This window comes from Labrus mixtus, chromosome 24 (genome assembly GCF_963584025.1).
Source record: "Labrus mixtus chromosome 24, fLabMix1.1, whole genome shotgun sequence".
NCBI lineage: Eukaryota > Metazoa > Chordata > Actinopteri > Labriformes > Labridae > Labrus > Labrus mixtus.
The window spans coordinates 5,269,398-5,289,620 of record NC_083635.1 but is presented as its reverse complement, the minus strand read 5'-3'; the positions used below and the strand labels follow the sequence as shown (position 1 = coordinate 5,289,620).

Here is a 20,223-nt window from a genome sequence, read left to right as displayed (position 1 = left end):
ATAGAGACATTACCATGGCTATACTTTCACTTAAAAAAACAACCTTTACTTTGGCTCTGAGTGCATGTGTCCACTTGCTACAACCCTGATTCTCTGAAAAAGGTACGCTGTGTGTACATGTGTTATACATCGATGTATAAACGTATGCATACCTTAAATGAAAAGTAATCGAGTCTGTACACCAAAAAAATACATTCATTAATCCTACCTCTGTGTATTATTGAGCAGGAGCATGAATGATTCCTTTCAATGAGTCGCCTTTATTACCCAAACCGAGCTAAGCGGCCAAGTCCCTTGCATAAGATCTGAGCACCTGTTAATCATAATAACATCACCTTCTGGCACTGATCCCCGCTAACAAAACGAAAAAGGACTGGAGGTTATTCAAGCCGCTCTGACAGAATCGCCTGACACTGGCTGCATGGGATTAGTAAGAAGACAAAGCACGGATAAGTCATCTCTGGGCAGTTTTACACATGTCACACACCCGTTCATTCAAGCAGTGATTGTCAATAAGTACTTCAACAGATGGAGATCATGATGTATTATTATAGAGTTAGAAATACAAGTAAAAACTTGATAACAGTATTTCTACACCTAGAGCTTCATCAGATGACTATCCAGGTTAAACTGGAGTATATGTTGGCTGTAATGGACATGCAATTTATAGTTAACTGTTTGGGATAAAGATAAGGAACATCCTATTAAGACTTTTTGGAATAAGCTTGCGGACGAATACTTAACATTTAATGACTTTTGAATGCGCAACAATTATCATAATGTGGCTATCTTTGCAAAACAGCTGCAGATCGGTTATCTGTTTGCACCAAAGCATAAAACGGACTTGGTTATGTTTAAGCACTGAAACAACTTTGTAATGTTTATGGACCAAAAAAACTTAAGGTAAGATAAAGTAAAAAGATAATTTTTTGGTAAGTAAGTGCTTACTGTAAGCTAGCATGCTACTTGTGAATCTTGTTTTTTATGTAACTAAATCTGCTTAGTTACATAAACTATAAGTTATATGTAACTATATAACTGGACATAAAACCTGCCTCTCTGGATGGCAGGCCCCAAAGTCCACCATTTATACGTTATCACCGGACTTCAGGGCTATATCATAACAATAAGCTAAAGGGAAGTATGCTACAGAGATACCTGCGGCATCAAATTCAACTTGGAATTAAGAGTCGGGGTCTTCATGAGAAATACTGAAGTGTGTCAGGTTCATTTAAGTCCAAAAAAGACATCTAGCTAAATCTTTACTGATTTAATTTGTCCCAGGATTTAACAACAGTAATATATTCACCACCATGATTTTCTTTTCTTTTGAGTTAATCTGCTAAAGAACAATCCTGTAAGACTCTGACAGGGTTATCTGAGGCCTCCTGCAACAGATGGTGACTAATTAACTCTGTTTTGGCAGTTTCTTTTTCACACCTTTTTCAAGCTGACGACACCAACAACACAACACGGTCATGAAGAAAATATGTGCCCACACAGCGCACACAGGCATTTTAGAGCTAGTGTTTTTTCCTCCTCAAGCACAGGAAGGCCCAAAGGAAATTTCCAAGCAGCATTTTTTTTAAAGCTGTGTTTGTATTTGGCAGCAACCCCTTCCAAAGTCAATTTACACCCTGTGTTTATTTGGAATTGGACTGTGATGCTGTACAACTGACAGTGATGGGATTTTGAAGCTTAATGGTGAAGAAAAATGGGATCTGATTTATTTGTCATATTCACTGGAGGTCAACTGTTTGATTAAAGGAACAATTTGTTTAATCTAGCTCACTTATTTAGGAAATCTTTCTGCCAAACTGTGATACAAAACTCTTAAGTTTAAGTTAGTCGTATGGTTCAAATTTGTAAAGAAATCTTTAAGGAGCAGAATCAGACCTTTGATAGTAGAAAACAGTGAAACAACAGTTCAACACATTATTTACACCATCACATGAACACAAATCAACCCCGTTTTGGCCAGCTCTCTTGGACTTTTCTCACCATAGCAGTGTGTCAGAATTTGGCTGCTTTTCTATAAGTTTCCAATAACTAATAACAGTTCACAAAAACCACGAACATCTCTCGTCAGAGATAAAACCCAGATCTCCAAACCAATTTACTCGTCTCCCACGACGGCAGTAAGGGACTGATTTGGAGATAAGTCAGATCCAGTGCGGAGCTATTTTCCCGTCCCCTCTGTGAACCTTTTTATGAACTATGTGATATATTTGTGATCCATCTTGGAGATTTTGCAGATATGTGATACTTGCACATGTAGGAATCCCAGCAGAGCTGCGCTACATGTCTGTGACCCCACGATTTGTTGCACAATCTCAGTCCTAAACTGTATCCTGCTGCTTTTTATGCAAGTGTGTGTTTGTTGCATCACGTCTTTGTTAATTTTAACCAGCTGTAGTTGTGCATGAGTGACTGAGAGCTGAAATTAATTATATATAAACTTATTAGACAGGTTACATACTGTTCTAATGACGCTCAGGGTAAGGTTACAAACACATAAACTACACTGCCTCCTCTGCATATAGCACAAGAATTGAATGCCCAAACACTTGCAGACACATTTTGAACAGTTCTGTCTACATCTGAGTCCGTTGATGTGGAGTCTGTCTTAGACTGCAGGGAATTACCTCAGCTCTGAATCATGTGGCGCCTTGCCTAGAGTGTGCACAATGCAATCACCCAGCCATCTTTCTTACTCATAAACTGTCAGAGGGCCTCACACAGAGGCCGGACGCACACTGCAGCAGTTTGAACACAATGTTTCTAAGGTGCAATTAAGGCGTCTCAGGCAAATTCTGCCAGAGATGTGAGATCTTCCTTTCTGTCTTAGTGGCAACCAAGCTGAAAATATTGTTCTGTATTTTGTTTAGTTTATCCAGAGCTTCAAGTTTTGTTGATCCCAAATGTGGATACAGAATTGTATTCATTAAAAAGCTTATCCACATTTCATCAGAGTAATAATCTGTTAAGTAACTGCTTTAAATGATTTAAAGAGACTCTTCCTTCTACAGAGATACAATCCAAAGAATCAACCACATAAAAAAAGCTTAAATCATCACTGTTTCTGAGCCACCAAGACACCTTGGGTGGCGTCTTGGCTTTTTGAGAACTTTTTCCTTTACAGAAGTTGCCTTTAAATATTTCTAAGCATTTAAGTTACCTTCCATGTAAAGATTACGATGTAACATATGGTGACAACATTTTTGGCAAAAAAAACATAGTTAGCAAGAGTAACTTTACAGCTTCGTTGGAAATCTTTTGACAAGAGTTGAGCAGGATACACAATGATGTAATGCCTTGAGGCAGATTATTCTCTGAAACATCAAACACTCAGAAATGAGTCTCGGCATGTTATTTGCTACAGTCCATGTTTGTCTTGTTTTTTCTTTAGCTGAATATAATGCTGAAAATGTTTGATGGACTTGGCAAAGGAGCCAACATTTATTTTTGCCTGTGAGCTTGTGGCTTACGGCATGCATGTATTTATGATAGTTCGATTTATCACAGTCAGTGAGTCACTGAATGGCCCATTCATAAACCAGATGTCACAAAGACGCACTGTATACTAAACAGACCTTGGTGGGTAGACATGATGCTTTTAATGGCTCCATATGATGTTAGCCTTTTTTTCCGATCACTAGGCACAAACACATCCGACCACCTATCACCATCAGTGAAACTAAGAAGGTACACAAGAACAGTGCTCCAGTCCCTATACTATACTTTGGCAGACTACATTTAGCCGCCTTTTCTGGGCAAAAATTTCACGCTTTGGGGAAATTCATCGACTGTAAATGACGGCCATCAGTTTAGGGTAATTTGTTGTGACAGGACTTGAGGTTCAGGGTCCAAAAAAGTCCTGGCACTGTCTGAGAATTTGTGGCGTAATCATGCTTTGTGGCCGGGGGTACGACGCTGTGATGATGACAGTATTCCACTGAGTGACTAATAACTACATATCAGGCAACGACGACATGCCGATAGCTGAACGGATGACAAATGTGGAATTGGATGTAGTACGTAGGGTGTGATGACAGAACAGGTATTATCTGAACAGCATGACGTGAACCTACAGCCCATCTTTATTGTCCTCTCTTGTTGATTTGGAAGTCTTATTTTCTTGAAAGTGAAGGATTCATTTAAGGGACTTTTGGGATTTATTGGCAGGTATAGTGAAAGTGACATCCATATCAACTAACACCTCAGTCCTCTGGGCTGAAAATGTATATTTAACATTTCATTGGTCACAAGGTAACTTCAGGAATGCAACAAACGGTGCAGATTGATTACACATGATGGAAAAGAGTATCTGAGTGTTTCCTTCCTTAAGGACACTGACTCATTGTCAACAAGTAATGTTTTTGTTGTTTTGTCCTTTTATTGCCCCAAAATCAAGACAAGTAATGCAGAGCCAAGCACAAGTAAGACAAGGTGCAGAAGATTGGGGTTCATATTTGCATGCAGAATGATAATAAACGTCTTAACCCTTGCATCTTTTTGACTCAGCAGGTAGTGGAACATGCGATCCCGCAGCAACAGTCTGGAGGACGTAACCAAGGCCAAGCTGTCACAGCAGCATATAGATGCACGCAAGAGTTCTGCAGAACGAGAGGACCCTGCAGGAAGGACTGAACGTCGCAGCAGACACAGAGAACCCCCTGACGACACTGGCACCATCCAACGTAATCACAAGACAACAAAGAACAGCACCTGTGCAAGTGGGACTGGAAATGGGAGCGGGAGCAGCAGCACCAGTAGTGCAGCAAAGGGTGGTCGTAGGGAGAAGGGCAGGGACCTTTCTCGAGACGACATGGTATTTCTCCTGAGCCTGCTAGAAGGAGAGCTGCAGGTAATCGAAAAACTGTTAAATGGTGGTCTAAGTCTTTGGAACGTTTCACCGATACAGCAACATACAGGGTTTCCAGACATGGCTCTAGCCCAAGTCAGGCATAAAGTCATACAGACAGTCAATGGGCAGTGGGCACTGGAGATGGATTCAAAGCCAGTGTTAATGGACAGCTAACAGCTGAGGCTACTTTCTTTCATTGAAGCACTGGATCCAAGACTCTCTTGGCACTGTTGTTGTATGATAGGAAGAAGGCAGAGTTTGTCTTGTTGCTAGCGAGACACAAGCTAGCAGAGCAGCTTTTTTGGTGGATTTGGTCAATTAAGATATGAAAAAACTGCTAATTTGATTGGCAAAAGTAAGATATTCAAACCCTGTATCTACTTGACCATTGACCAAGACAATGTCAACACTCAGTTATTTATTTTTTGAGGTTACTTTACACATCTCAGGTTAAGATTCATCCTTTTCTGTCTTGGTGCTAGAGTATTGGAAGTCTGCTATATGTTAATCCACAGAATTAAATTTAACCACATCCATATTCTTTACCATTTAAGGCCAGAGATGAGGTGATCACAGTGCTGAAGGCAGAGAAAATCGACTTGGCTTTGTTGGAGGCCAAATATGGATTTGTCACACCACAGAAAGTCCTTCAGGCCTTGCAGAGAGACTCAATACAGGGCAAGTCTGAGGACCTGGAGGAGGACATCTATGAGAGACCCATGGAAGAGGTAACACCAACTGTAAATTAAATCATATATTATAATCTGACTAAATAACTTCTGACAAAAAAAGAGCAGTCCAGAAATGACAGATGTTTTGTCTGCTTCCCTCACAGCTGGACAAGTTGGTGGAGAAGCAGAGAGAGACGCACCGGCGGATGCTGGAGCAGCTGTTGATGGTGGAGCAGTCGCACAAGCAGGCCCTGTACAAGTTAGAGGATGAGAAAAGGAACCACGGAGAGTTCATGAAGAAAAGTGATGAGTTTACCAACTTGCTGGAGAAGGAGCGCGAGAGGTCAGTGTGTGAATCAACCCGAGCTCTTTGGAAGTCATTTGGAAATGCTGCAAGTCCTCTGGCAGACATGGCCACAATTGTTGCTGCTGCATTTCAGTGACCATATGTATTCAGTTTATTTCCCTCGGAAAGATCTGGTGCTGTACAATTTAAAGCAATAAGACACAATTTGTAATTTTGGATATCTGACCTAGACGCTAACCCTGGATGCCCTTTGAAGCAAATCGGCTCCACTAGATTACCAAGTCCATGAGCTTTGGCGAAAAGGTTGTGATATCGTCCATTGGTTTGTCAATGCCTTTTTGTTAACAGCAACGGTAAATGCCTCAAGTTCTATGTTTTAACTTCCTTTAGTGTGAGGTGCTATAAATAAAAGTTAGGGAAACCCTTCAATAGACCAGCCATGGCAACTCACTGGACGTTCCACTAAGGTTCAACAGGAAGAACAGAAAATACTTATTATCTCAAGAAACCATCAAGGTAACACACAACAATCTGAAATGAATTCAGCTGTTGAGTGCAATATCAATCTGAGCCAAATCTGCAACCAGCATTTTGCAGTAACTGATCTCAAGTTGCCTCACTGTCACCACAGAACACTCTTCAGAGTAAGAGGGCCTCTTAAGCCTTAGAAATTAATGATCAAAATGTTGTCTCTTTCCATGACCTTGTGATGACGGATAAGGATAGGAGCCGTTGAATAATCTCTAGTGCCTGGCTCATAAACAGATTTTCATCTAGCATAAGTTTGCATATCCTTTATCCAACTCCAGCCACTCTTGTGCTGCCAAATATAAATATCTTTATAATCCAATGTAATGTTAGCATTAAATCAAAGTCTCCTTCTGGATTACAGGGGGGAAAAACAGACTCAAGTATTCCATTATTGTTTTTCCCATGATCTGCTGTAAGTCCTTAACTTTTATTATCACCTTTTATTGAACCACTCTGCACAAACCTGGAGCAAACTGAGAGTTTTTACTGGAGACGATCCAGCGAAACCAAGAGAAGAGAGGCACGGGTTTGTCGACAGATAATTTAGGTTGGAGCTTGAATACGCACATGAGCTTTACATTTACAGCTGGTATTTGTGGAGCAGAGTGAAAAACCATATCGCAAGAAAGCTTTACTACAGCTGTGTCTGCATTTCAGTGCTAGTGAGGCTCAGAGGCAGCAGACATAATTATATATTTGCTGTACTTCTGTTAAACATTCAACCCTGTGATGGAGCTGGGATATTACAACTACTTTAGGTAACAGTACAGGCATGTTGCAGAGGGCTTAACGTCTCAAATAGTGAAACTTTTATCCATAAATACTGTAATGTGAGAGAAGTCTGGGATAGATTATTTGGAAATGTTGTTAAACATTGCCCCCTCAGACATAGATGGATGGAGGCCAAAGGTGGAAACAAGTTCTGATTGATTTCTTCTGTAAACGTCACAGAGAGCTGTTACCGTGCAGGGCTGTGTTTACTGCTTCCACAGCATTATCACATATCACTAACACACAAAGGTGTATAAATCAACCCCAAAAAGTAATCTACAACATGTTCAGGCAAACCCACACCCATAAACGACACAAATGCTCTCTCAGCAATTAATCTCACAATGGAAACACAGCTGGACGTCGGCCCGTGACCTATTTGGGACAATCACATCATCGCACTTTAGCCGGAGCAGAATGTTTAAGTTGGACCGGGGAACTGTGTGACGATGGTCTGCGCCTTGTCACCAAGCATGTCGGAAAGGACAGGCTGCCATGAAAAATAGACCTCTGTCCAGGGTCGGGCTAATTACCTCGTGAGAAAAGGCGAACAGATTTATACGACTGAAAGGGGAACAAAAAAGAAAACTAAGCTAATGGCTCTGAGAAGCATCAATCACACTGCATGTTCAACAAGATGCCAGATTACCATGGAAATAGTTGATGAGGGTGTATTTTTTCAGTCTTGAGTTTGCCAGGAGACTTTAGCGTGGGTGAATGTACTGAAAAGCAAGAAAAAAAACTGGTGTGGGGGGTTGTCTTCAGCCGTAACCTTGTTTATATAGCTTAGTACTCCGTTATGGTTTAATGCAAGCATGTGTGATGTGTAAAGTTTATAAATGTGTGTAATCAGAGGTGTCCTCTTACTGGACAGCCATTCCTCCCTGAATTGTTTGGACAGAGAATCCTTAAATGAGAGTCGTTTTTCAGTGCTGCCACACAGATAATTATGAGTTATATAATACTGTGCTGCTGTAAGTGTATGTACATCAGAGTCTGAGGAGTCTCAGCTCCTTTTTCGTTCAGAAAAAAGGGGCTTAGCTAAATTAAATATGGTTGGAGGCACATTTGTGGCAACTTTGTTCTCCATTTTGCAGTTTTACTTTTGGTTTTAATACAGTATTTAAAAACAAAAGGCAGGGAGTGAACTTTACGAGACATGTTAAGAAAATCCTGAAGGTGAGTCTCCAGAAATCAAAGGTGAATGGTAAAATGAGTGCCTAAGTGGTTCACTGAAAACTCCCTGGTGAAAATTTGACTCACTGCAATTACATCATTTCATTGTTTTTCTGTTTAATTAGGTTTACATTACACCAGGAAACATCATTTTGTGGTTTTACAGGCTGGTTTGAGTGGGTCTATGTCTTGGTAGGGGGCATATTCTTGAGTTTTGTGATCGCTGTAATGTTGTTGGAAATCGTCAGGGACTCCAATAAACTACCACTCCTGATGAGCCTCATGCAAACAGACTTTGACAGAGTTTATGGTCAAACCTCTGAAGACATTAAGAATGCTGCTAGCACCAATGATGCCCTTTTTCTGAATTCTTTTGTGCGATCTGCAGCGATTCATGCCATTAACATTAGCTGGGTTAACTTTAAGGCCAAGCAGCTAGCCAAGCATCTCTTCCACTTTACTTCAAACTTACTTCAACTCACTGGAGCTACCAACAGCCGTTACAGCACAATTGATACGTCCAAGCTAAGCTACCCTTCTTCTGGTTTTTAAAGCTAAAAATGAGTGCTGAGACATGGGAGTGATATCAAGCGTATCATCTAACTTTTTAAAAGGAAGCAAATGCACATATTTGCCAAAACATTTAAGCAATGTTCTGGCGTTCTACAATAACAACAATTACTTCAGAGAGTACAATCGTAACAATACTGAGGGAACTGATATCCAAAACAACAAAATCAGTTGATAGAAGCCAGATTTATCTTTTAGAACTCGCTGTCCGGTAGTCAATTCAACAGGGAATAACCTCTGAAAACTTCCAGTGCTGTTGACAAAAAGCTTCAACCAGAAGATATACGACTGTCATATAACAGTTCATTGATCCTTTAAGGTTGTAGAAGCAGACTTTTCATCAAGACTAACTCAGGCAGAAAGAAACAGAGAATCCCAGAGGAGCTTAAGTAAACAACATTTTAGTCGTTCGCCCCAAAACACAAAACCCAGAGTTTGTTCAGCGGCTTCTGTTCTGCTCTGCACACCTTCCAAAACATTATTACAGAGGGCTAGGAAAACTACAAACCTCAAAAAAGCTTTGACTTCTAAAGGGAAAAGCCACTTATCGCTTGTTTGAGGAGAGTTAAAACAGCTCTCTGTGTTTTGGGACCGGCTGCCACAGCTCGACATGTACACTACAACAGGCACCAGATCTCAGCGGGCTTTAAGTTCACTTTTGTTCATGTGTTTTTGTATGATGCATTTTAGCTGCATAGAATCATTTCCTTTTTACTCTGCCTCAGAAAGCAGAACGTTGTGATTACACCCTAGGGTTATATGCAGCAGGATTTGGGAATGGCCAATGCCTTTTTTCCCCTTCCTAAAAGCACTGAACTCTGCTTGCTGTCTGTTTTAATTGACCTTTTTCATAGGAGGATGCCCCAGACTGTGGACTGATCTCCTCTTTGGAAGGCCTAGCAAGCATTTAAATCAAGGCTGGGGGTTGGAGATAAACCTGGTTCCCCTCTGATTAATTAGCGATTGAGTGGTTGTCAATGAGTGATGACCTCATCGTGTGCTGAGTACAGCGGGAGCAGCAGGGGTGTGAGAGCTAGAGCGGCATCCTAACCGTCAACAGATGTGACATTAAACATGACTTCAGCACACACGCTGCATGTGTTTCACCCATCTTTGTTCTTTTTGCAACGAAACAAAAAAGGCAGGGAGCGAACTTTATGACCATCTGTATCCTCTGATTTCATGCATAGCAAAGAAAAACTTAAAACTCGGCTCACGTTTGGAACATACTGCCTCATGTCAATGTGAGGAGCCTGTGCCGTATTGAAATACGAGCCGGTTCATCCTGCTATCTTTACCATTTAAAGCTGCAGCAGGCAGCTTCGTGTGGCGACTTCTCCAGATGGCAGCAGGCGAGAGGCATGAAACATGAACTTGGATACCTACAGCTCCTCTGATGTAATGTCAGGAAAATGCACACAGCACCAGCATGTTTACTGAGCCAGCTGGTCTGGGATCATTTTAGACCAAAGAAAGAAGAGAGTCAAAAGGTCCTACAGTTACTGAGTCAAGGTTTTCATGGTTGGAAGTCTTGCTTGCAGCACTTTAGTTTGACTTTCATTTTTAATACTTTGATGCTTTCGATCCTTTAATGGGTCTTGAGTTAATCTTACCAGAGTTGAATTTTGCTGCTGCACAACATAAAAACTGCACAAAACCCTGAACAGAAAACCACATTACAAGTTGAAAAGTATGGAAATAGATACAAAAAGCCACAGACTAAAGCACACCTGATAAATAGATTAACTTGTTTATATAGGGGTGTTTGATTCCAGTGTAAGACAAAGATGCATTCAGCTCAAGCATAATAGCAGCAAACAGTTCTTTAAAAAATAAATTGTGTTGTTGCTTTTACCTGTCTATTATTGTTGTGTTGCCCAAGTACTCTTTATACAGCAAAGTACATGTCACTGCTGACTCTGACAAGAGAACATTTTCCTACAAAGTTTCTTGCACATTGTTATGAGGAAACATGTTGTTCAACAACGTGTATGAACGGTATCAGTTACTTCTGATGGGCACTTGAGAAGCAGCCTCTGCCATCGGTGTGTGAATGGGTGTTAATGGGTCGGTGTGACCTGCGGTGTATAAGTGCTTTGAGCCTTCAGACGACTAGAAACACGCCACACAAGCTCTAGTCCATTTTCCATTATTATAAGGCCTTTATGATCTTGGACTAGTTGACAGCATAAACATCAAAATCAGATCTGTGGCTGTTGGATGTCACTATATCAGCAACATCTCATGATTGGCACTAATAAGATGTGTGTACTTTCCCATGCAGATCATGATATCGTCATTTTCGGTATTTGTTAGTCATTATTCTTGCACAATCAATTTAGGCCTTTACGGGGAAGTCCGATAGTTGTATTTTGTCATGGAAACGAAGCTTTGGGAAAACAGCACGAAGATGATATGAAACAAGAGCATGTTGACGTAATTTGCTGGCACAATAAATTATAATCGCTGTAACCGAGCCTTTTATATAGTAGATGAAAAAACACAGTAGCTGCAAAACGTGACACTGCATGACCTTCCTGATCCTCCTCCTCCTCGTAATCATTTGCAGGGCACACAATATATCTCCATGCCATCTGCTGACTTAAAAGCAGCGCAGGGTGACATCACTCATGTGGATCAGATCGAGAACATTCCTGTGTGGTGTCCTCATCATCGCTGAGATGCTTATTATCCAGACCTGCCCTGTTCTTTGAAACAGAACACAGTGTTTTTTTGTTTTTTTTGAGAGATAATTTGGTTATTAATTCCTGTCTGTCTCTGCTGGTTCACCTTAGATCAGGTTGTGAACTTTGCAGAATATGCAAAGATGTTGTGTTTTGGACTCACGCTTGAGGAAGCGTTGGAGCAGCTGTATGTACACATATCCTTCCTTCACTCATGCGTTGTTGAGATATTATCAATGTTGGAGAGTAGACTAGAATCAGCCTCATTCATCAACCGGAGCTGACGTGACTGCTGATCTCTGAGTGAGCGTTGCTTTATCTTTCCTGGCTCTGAGCAGATGCACACCTGTATCTCTCTAAAGCCTGGTACATATTATACATTCCAGTGAAAAGATTTTGATATGATAAATGGAATATGAGCAACAACATATTCTAAACTTTCTGCAAAAATGTGATTACAAAATGCAAGTACAGAATTTACAAGCGTGCTTTTGGAAGCTCTGTGTTAAACTCTTCCTTTTAAGGGAAGGATATGGATTCCTCGAGCAGAGTACTATACATGACGTCACTCACATGTTTGCAGTGGGACAGTTTGAAGGTTCAGCAGCGAGGCCCCATGCTGAGGTCAGGAATCACACAAATACGACACATTCAGAGAAACCCTCAAAGTACACATATGACATGCAGCCACAGCTTTACACGCCTTCAAAACACATTCAGCGCGGTCTCTAAATGCGTCAGATTATAGTCTTCAGTGTAAACAGCAAATGGCTTCAGAGCACTCACTGATACTTTAAAGGTTTGGTAGCTTAAAATAAATGTATGACTGAATATAATCTAGAAAGTGAAGGGGTAAAATAAAATGAGACAAAAACTAAGAATAGACTGCAGTTTGAAATTCATGTTTACTACTACAAGAAGAAAAAACGATTATACAAAATGTTTCCATCAAAGGCAGAACATTCTTTGTAATTTAACCTTTCTTGATTTGGGTTATGCTCTATGAATGTTGGGATGGAAAGTCAGTGGGCAGTTGCTTCTATATTCAGTAGAATTGATTTTCCTGATTTGCAATACCTTTGTTTGTGTATCTAGACACTCATCACAGTATCACTCCCACATCTTAGGAAAAATAGAGCTTCTTCTGACCTAAATCAAGCCAGCAAACACTCCTTTCTCCGCTCTGGCCAGATAAAGAGCAGAATGCTCCTCAGCCTTTTGCCTATTAGTCTGAATCTAAAGTAACAAGGTGGATTGTACTGAGACTAGACAACTTACCCTCCCTTTCTTTCAATTAACCCTAGAAGCTTTTGAATTGCACAACTTTATCTTAAAAATGTAAGACGCTGAGTGTCTGAAGGTTGTTTTATTTGAATAATTGTGTTTACTTCAGACTAAGAGAAGAACGACCGTCTGAGAACAAAACTTGGTCTAAATGTTTTTAATGTTACACTTTGCACAGTAATGAAGTTTTGTCTTCATTAATGCTAAAATAGCTGAAAGAGTGATTTGTTTTTACTCCTCACAGCATTAAGATTATAAACCTAACATTTTGAAAGTCTTCCTCACTAACAACTGTATAAATTCCAAACACATATACACGCAGAGAGAAACGAGTGTGTTCTTACCAAAGCATTTCATTTGAAATAATGTAATAAACTACTTTTGCCCAGCGTTTTGGTTAACAATGCATCATGGTTTGTATTTTATTGTGAAATTATCTCATCACCAAACTATGACAGTATTCTTGAAGACGTTAGACACAGGATCCTCATTGCACCGTCTCTGTGCTGCAGATGTGCAGTTACTGCTGCATCGATAGATAGAAGACAGAGAGCGCTAAGATAAAACAGATACAACTCACATGAAAGTGCAGATTTTAAACGTGTGCACCTTCAAGTGTGTGTGTGTGTCCGAGACTCAACACATCACTTCACTGCATCTGCAAACTAGGTGGCGATTATACCCGGAGAGTCGTCATTGCATGGCGTAATGTGATTACATCTCTCTGACAGAATGCAGCGATTAGACCTCAACAACCACAACGACGCAAGCTCGTACTGCTTGTACTTTTCCAACCTTTTTTAGACTTGTTGTAGAAGAAGAAGAAGAAGAAAAAAAAACTCAGCCCATAAATAGAACTGAAATGTTATGTGCGGTTTGTTTTGCAGTGTAGGTATTTATTCAAGTAGGCAACATTCAAACTACTTCTAGATAAATGAAAGTTACATTTAGTGGCTTCATGTGGTCAAGAGAAAAGCAGCACTGCTTGGTTTGGTGTCATTGCAAGGTTTGTAAAGTTTTGAAATGTTAAAATTTACAAAGAAAATAGCTTAGTTTGTCATTTCAGGTAAGGAGAAAGGTGAATAACTGACTGCACATCTCCACAAGTGTTGTAGTAAAACTATGAGAGCAGCAGTGTTATTAAAGCATTTAGTTAGTTCTTGGATCTGTTAGAGGTTAAAAAGGAGCAGAAACAAATGAATAGTCTGCTGAATAGAGCATGACAAATGATTCTTGGGACTGGGAATCTGCAGGAGTGATGCATGAGCTAATCTTCTATTTGTGAAAGGAAATAGCACCAAGGGTGGAGGGCCGAGGTCAGGGAGGAAAAATGCGGCTAATGTAGAGTTAGCATGACATTTCTATGCTTTCTGTGAACCGTGCATGGCCTCTGCTAGAGCTGGAGACAGGGAATGATGACTCAAATTGCAAGAGGCAACAGGGGTAAATCCAAAGAAAGACATGTAAATCTGACACTATGGAGGATACATTTACCCGTCAGCGAGGTCTAATCTACCTGATTTACCTTCTTCTTTGTTCTTGCAGACACCTTCTTGAGTTACAGCTTTGGCAAAATAGGGCAAAGGGAAGCCATTTTTCCCTCCCGTCCTGTCAGGCTGGAAGGAAGCGACAGCGAGAAACTTGCACATTATGTCCTCGTAGCTGGCAGCTGCTGTGTCTGAACAATGAGTGTGTGCCTGCGCTGCCGGCCAAGTCGGCGTCGAGATAGTGAGTGAAATATAGAGGGAGGAAGGAGCCTGCCTGGATCTGCCAACTTGAATGTCTCATTGTGGTGAATGGGCGATCTGGACATGGCAGCAGTGAATAGTGCAAACAGGAGAAGTCAATCAATGTGGTGACATTTCTCGCCTTTTCTTTTCAACAAAGGCAGGATTACTGCTGTGCTGCAAAAGGCCATTTGCTTGATTGAGACAATAAGCCTTTTACTTTAACCCAACTCTGTAGCATTTTATGAAAATAAAACGAGGCATTTTGTAGTGTTTTTAAGTACATCGTATAGTGACGGTCTGATTGTGACTGAATCATAGGGATATTACAATTTATCAATATACTTGAGTATTGCTATATGTTTGTTTCTTAATTGATCTAATGAAATACTGTCCACATTTTAAGTACTAGTTTAAAAGACAGATTTTGTTTCTAAGCAAAGATCAAAAGGTCAGTAGTGTAATGTTGATGTTCCAGGAACCTGGATATTTCATAACTGTTTGTAGTCATCATTGCTTTAAATATGTTGAAATACCTTAAAATGATGTTTCACTACTCAACAAATGAGGTAACACAATTGGCAGAACTATGGCAGATGAGTCTGCCGAGGACGTTCATGTCAGCACAACTCATGACCTCATATCCTGTTTCAGCCCCCGGGAGGAAGAGTCGGTTTAGACAGGCAACAAAACCCCACCTATGGGACTGCATTTGGCACAATAAAGGATCACTTTTGGTTATCTTTTCTTTCTCACTACATTACAGCATGGAAACCTTGGCACTACGTTCTCCCTCCCATTTGGGGAAGTTAACATCCCTCCAAGAGTCACTTATCTTGATGAAGAACACCTTGCTGGGTAAACAAAGCACAGTAAAGTGGCATCCTGTTAAGTGGAAGTGGAAGTGATTTACACCACTATTGTTGCTTTCACTTTCTTGTTTGCTAAGCTCTACGTTAAGACAACTCAAATCAGAGTATAACTGAAGAGTCAAGCAGAGAACATAGGGTTTGTACATAGAAGGGCTGGAGATAATGTGTAATATTTTCAATCAATATTGGAAATATCTCCCCACACACAAGTAGACTTTTTCCAGTTTTAATGGTCTGATTGCTGACTGACTACTGGCTCTGGCACAAACGACAGAGGTTTTGATTTTTTTCTGCTTTTTTAACATAAAACAATTACCGTTAATCCCAAATGTCTAACTATTCCTTTATGTTAGCTTCTCCAGAGAAAATAAATCAAAGAACATTAACACGTGTAGAATATGTCCTTTTTTACTTTGTTTTGTTTTAGTGTCTAAAAATGGAAAAACCTAAGTCAGTCTCTTTTCCACCATCATAAGAACCTGTCGATACATTTGGAGAAACATTGTGTCAAGCATCAAACAAGTCCGCTCTCCTGAGTCACTGTGTCTGCAGCCATTGTTGGGATTTCATGGGATTTGTGTAAAATTGAAAATAGCACTTGTAACTGTCTCAGGGTGTTAGGAAGCAACTGATTCGGAGGTGGTAACTGTTAATTAGAGATGTTTATAGGGAGCAGGGTTTCATTTACTTTTCCTTGACGGAGTTTGCCTGACAGAGACCAAAAAACAAAGCCTCTGTTTTGGTAACGTGTTACTTGTGAATGCAGCTTTTTATTTGTGGCTGAGGTAACGTACAATCTTTAAGATTTATCACCTAAAAGGAATTTAAAGATGTCGGGTTTCTTACACTGTAAATCCTCGTGTAAGCGAGAGAAACATTGAGAAAGTAAGTTTGTGGTTATTATGGGAGTGAAAGAATCTCAAGGTTGTGTGTTGAGCTCAAGTCGGACCTGTCGAGACCCAGTTGGTTGAGTATCAAGCTGTGATATGGAAACCAACATTCAAAGCTCTGGGGATCGACTCTTTGGCGTGGAACAATAGTGAGCTGTCAGAGGGACCACCCTGTCGCAGTGCATCCTGGGCTTCAACAAACCAAGAAATAAGAGCCCACAGTTGGGTTTGAATTCCCTCCCCTCGAATCAGATACGAGGTACTGAGAATGATTGATGAGAAGGTTTTCCTGGAGGGTTGAGGCTGGAGAATAGCTGGCACGGGCTTGTGTCACGGTTGAGATATGAGGGTAAACATTATCTTTTCAGACACACCTTTTCCCTCAGTCGTAATTATTGTTTTTATTAAAGTTTCAAGGAAATGATTAAATCTTAATAATTATGTAACTGTGAGAAAAAGGTTTAATAAAAGAATTTGGACATCGTCTGAAACTTTTACAAGCCCACACAGCCTCTGCAAAAACACTCCTGAAATGTAATGTAACTCTCAATAACACGCATGAGTTAACAGAAAACCAAATTCTGCCTTTTTATTGCGGGAGACAAAGCCAGCACCAAGCTAATTATTACACCAGTGTAACAAGCCCAATGGCTCCTATGCTTGATAATGTACTTTCATGGACCACAAAATGTCCAATAGACAGTTTGATCTGCAGTTTCATAACAACAAAACAAACATCATCCACCTTCCTCCACCCAAACTCTGAACCGCACTCTTTCTAGAAATCATTTCCAGGGTAAAACAGTCTTTTTGATCCGAGCCCAAAACCTCAATTACACTGTATTTTTCCAAGATTGAATTATCCAGTCGACTTAGTTTTACTCAACAATCGCCTGTCCTGATGTTGCGTTGACCCCGGTGAGGCGCCATAAATGCCTTGCGTTTAGCTTGATACCCTTGTAACACTGACGGATGAAGACGTCAAATGGATAATGTTTTGATGGGGTTGCAGCAGGATGTCAGAGTGCCTGTGCACTTTGGGGTAGGAGCTTTAAGCGAGGAAATCAGACTTTGTGTCGAAGTCCGGCATCTGATATCTCAGGACAAATGTTTTTGAGTTTCAAATCAAGCAAATCCTCCTGGCAGTGATGGAGGTGGGGAAAGATGGTGGGTGGGTGGGAGTATGACTAAAGGGTGGAAAAATTGTTTAAAGGGTCTATCCAGTTTCAGGAGCCTCTCATGGTTTAGTGAAGAGGAAGAAAATGGAAGTATCCATGTCAGCAGGGGACAAAGATGTAGAGTACTAAACCGGCAAAGAACTGAGTGTGTCATTAATGTTTTATGCCATATTTGTTCTGGTTTCTTTGGCTGAGTCACCTGTTAATATAACAACTTCTTTATTGTTTTATTCTCCCAAAAAAGACAATTATATTTGCCATTTGAATCCCATAAGCATGACATTTGTGCTAAAGTGGAGAATATCAGACAGTCTTCTCATCTTGTATCACCTATAATCTGAGTAAGATCATCCAAAGATTTCAGACGGGGTCCCGTACTGTTTAAGCATGCCAAAGAGGAGGAACGGTATCTGCGGTTTGGCCAAAGAGCAAACACAAGAGAGAATAAATGCAATGCCTGCATCTCTCTAATTTTATGTAAGTATAGCGTGAGCTCATTCCTAGGGCGCTCTCCTTTTTTTTCAAACAAAGAAAATTATGAGCTCACATTTCGAGAAGCCGTATATTACAGCCAGTTTTGTGCTCAGCCCAAAATAACATAAAAATCTGATTTAGCAGCTTTTCTTTTGCTCTGTTAAGCCTTGGCGTCCTTTCAGAGGGACTGCACTGCATCCAAATTTTAATATCACATTTTAAATGGAAGCCTTTCTCTTGCAAGGAAGGGTCAAATTAAATGCATTTATAGAAACAAATGAAAAACTGATTTTGTATAGTTTCAAGCCAAAACGCAAACAGAAGTTAGTTCTCCAAAGTCATGGTGTATTTGAGAGTGTAAAGGTTAAACATGAGGCATCCAAAGTGAAGGTTATTGGCACAAGAAGTGCTGTTAAGGTTCCTTTGGACAACTTTGGGAGCTTAAGCCCCGGTAAGCTCCCACAACTCAAGTGGAGCTGCTGAGTGGCCAAAAGTGCATGAATGGTGTTGCATTAGCAGCCTCCCTGGAGGACTGAATATGTACAGTATATTTCTGCAGAGCAGAGTGTTTCAGAAAAGGAATGTGCCAGGCATAATGCAATTATAACCATTTCTTGTACAAGTAACTGTTGAAAAATCATCAATATTATGAATTTGAAAGAACGTTATGAAGACGTTTATGCACATCAGACAATCAAGGAGAAGCAGAATCAAACGGATTTGGCAGAACATTTTGCAGAGTGTTTGATTGGAAAATAATCTAGTTAAGACTACAAAGGTGATATAAAAGTGAATTGGGTTTTCTTTTCTGTAAATCTGTAAATATTTTCAAAGAATGAAAAAAGGTTTGGTGATTATGAAAGTTAATGTAGTTTAACACAAGAGGACAAAAGTGTTCATAAAGATCCACACAACTGTGCCAACAGATGTCCTCACATTTTTCAAATATCTTGTAAAACCTTTCAAGACTCGGCGTCCTGCCAGAGCTAATTGCTCCAAAAGAAAATGAAATCACCATCAATCCTCATCAACACTGGATGTGGACAAAGCTAAACCTCATAACCCTCAGTGCTAAAATGCCTCCCTGGATCCCCTCCAGATGTGAGCCATCTGTTGTGTTCAGTCACTGAGGTGAGACTAGTTGTGTCTATCCAGACGGTGACATCACCCAGAATAGAGACGGGATCAAATCCAACATTCAGGCCGTTCATTAATAATGCTGCTGATCCAAGGCTTTCAGGCAGCCTCCCGACGTGCACTAAGGTATCCCACTGGTGCACTTCATCAACATTATAAGTGTTTTCTACCACGGGGATCCTAATGCAGCCAAGAGACCAGAACACAGCAGGGCTGCACTGTACCAAACACACTCCTTCTCTCTGCTTCCCAGAGAGGTTTCAGGTTTTATGGACTGGCATGGCATGAAGTCATGGTAGAAACAGCTACTAAAGTGTGCTAATCTGACCTGTTTGAACCTGGTTGCAGGATAAAAAGGGAGCTTCAGAACATAGGGCAATTATATCTGTTAAGGCTGAAGTACTTACAAGATTTAAACAGAGGCTATTTAGATTATTCCACATTCATGAACTAAAATGTGAAATTTTCTTAATTATTAAGGATGTAAAAGTAAGAAATGGTACGCCTGATGTACTAAACTTCCATCGACAAATTATATGACATACAACTTTTAGGACCTACTAACACAAGAGATACAGTAACTGAAGAACAATTGATTTACCTTCAACATTCTCTTAAAAAGTTTAAATCAAAAGAAAGCTAGTGTACCTCTTTTTCCATTTAAACTTCCCACTAACTCTTCTTTGTCTGACTAAAATGAACACTAGTTTTGTGTGTCCATGAAGACTAAAACCCAGCGCTCAGTCATGTATCTTCAACCGTAAAAAGTTACATGACAGAAAGACAAAAAGCAGCTATTAGGCTGCCTCATAAGGACTGTAATCAAACAATCATGTCTCCACAGATTCTACGAGGGATTAACTCGAGTTGTTTGCATCACTCAACATCTAAATCAAATTAAATTATGCTGTGCAGTATCTCAATTATTCTGTGCAGTATCTAAATAACCCACGGGAAAACAACAGGATGCCAAGAAAAACATCTTTTGAGGGATATGAATGTGTGGGATGACACAAAACAATCCATGAGAAATTAAAGCGATGACGTGGTGGCCAAGTGGTGTGAGATTTAGTCTGCTTCTCCT

At 40.3% G+C, this 20,223-nt stretch overlaps 1 protein-coding gene across 2 annotated transcripts in view; it reads left to right on the top strand.

Moving 5' to 3' along the window:
* The window catches only part of filip1l (filamin A interacting protein 1-like), a 62,129-nt gene that overhangs the window by 19,983 nt on the left and 21,923 nt on the right, over positions 1-20,223 (top strand). The window contains exons 2-4 of one of the 2 annotated variants that reach the window (XM_061032323.1): positions 4,528-4,867; positions 5,422-5,595; positions 5,703-5,881. In XM_061032323.1, coding sequence (XP_060888306.1) covers positions 4,538-4,867; positions 5,422-5,595; positions 5,703-5,881 — 683 coding nt within the window. In that variant the 5' untranslated portion in view covers positions 4,528-4,537. Of the gene's footprint in view, positions 1-4,524; positions 4,868-5,421; positions 5,596-5,702; positions 5,882-20,223 lie in introns of both variants that reach the window. The other variant, XM_061032322.1, reaches the window with a different exon arrangement.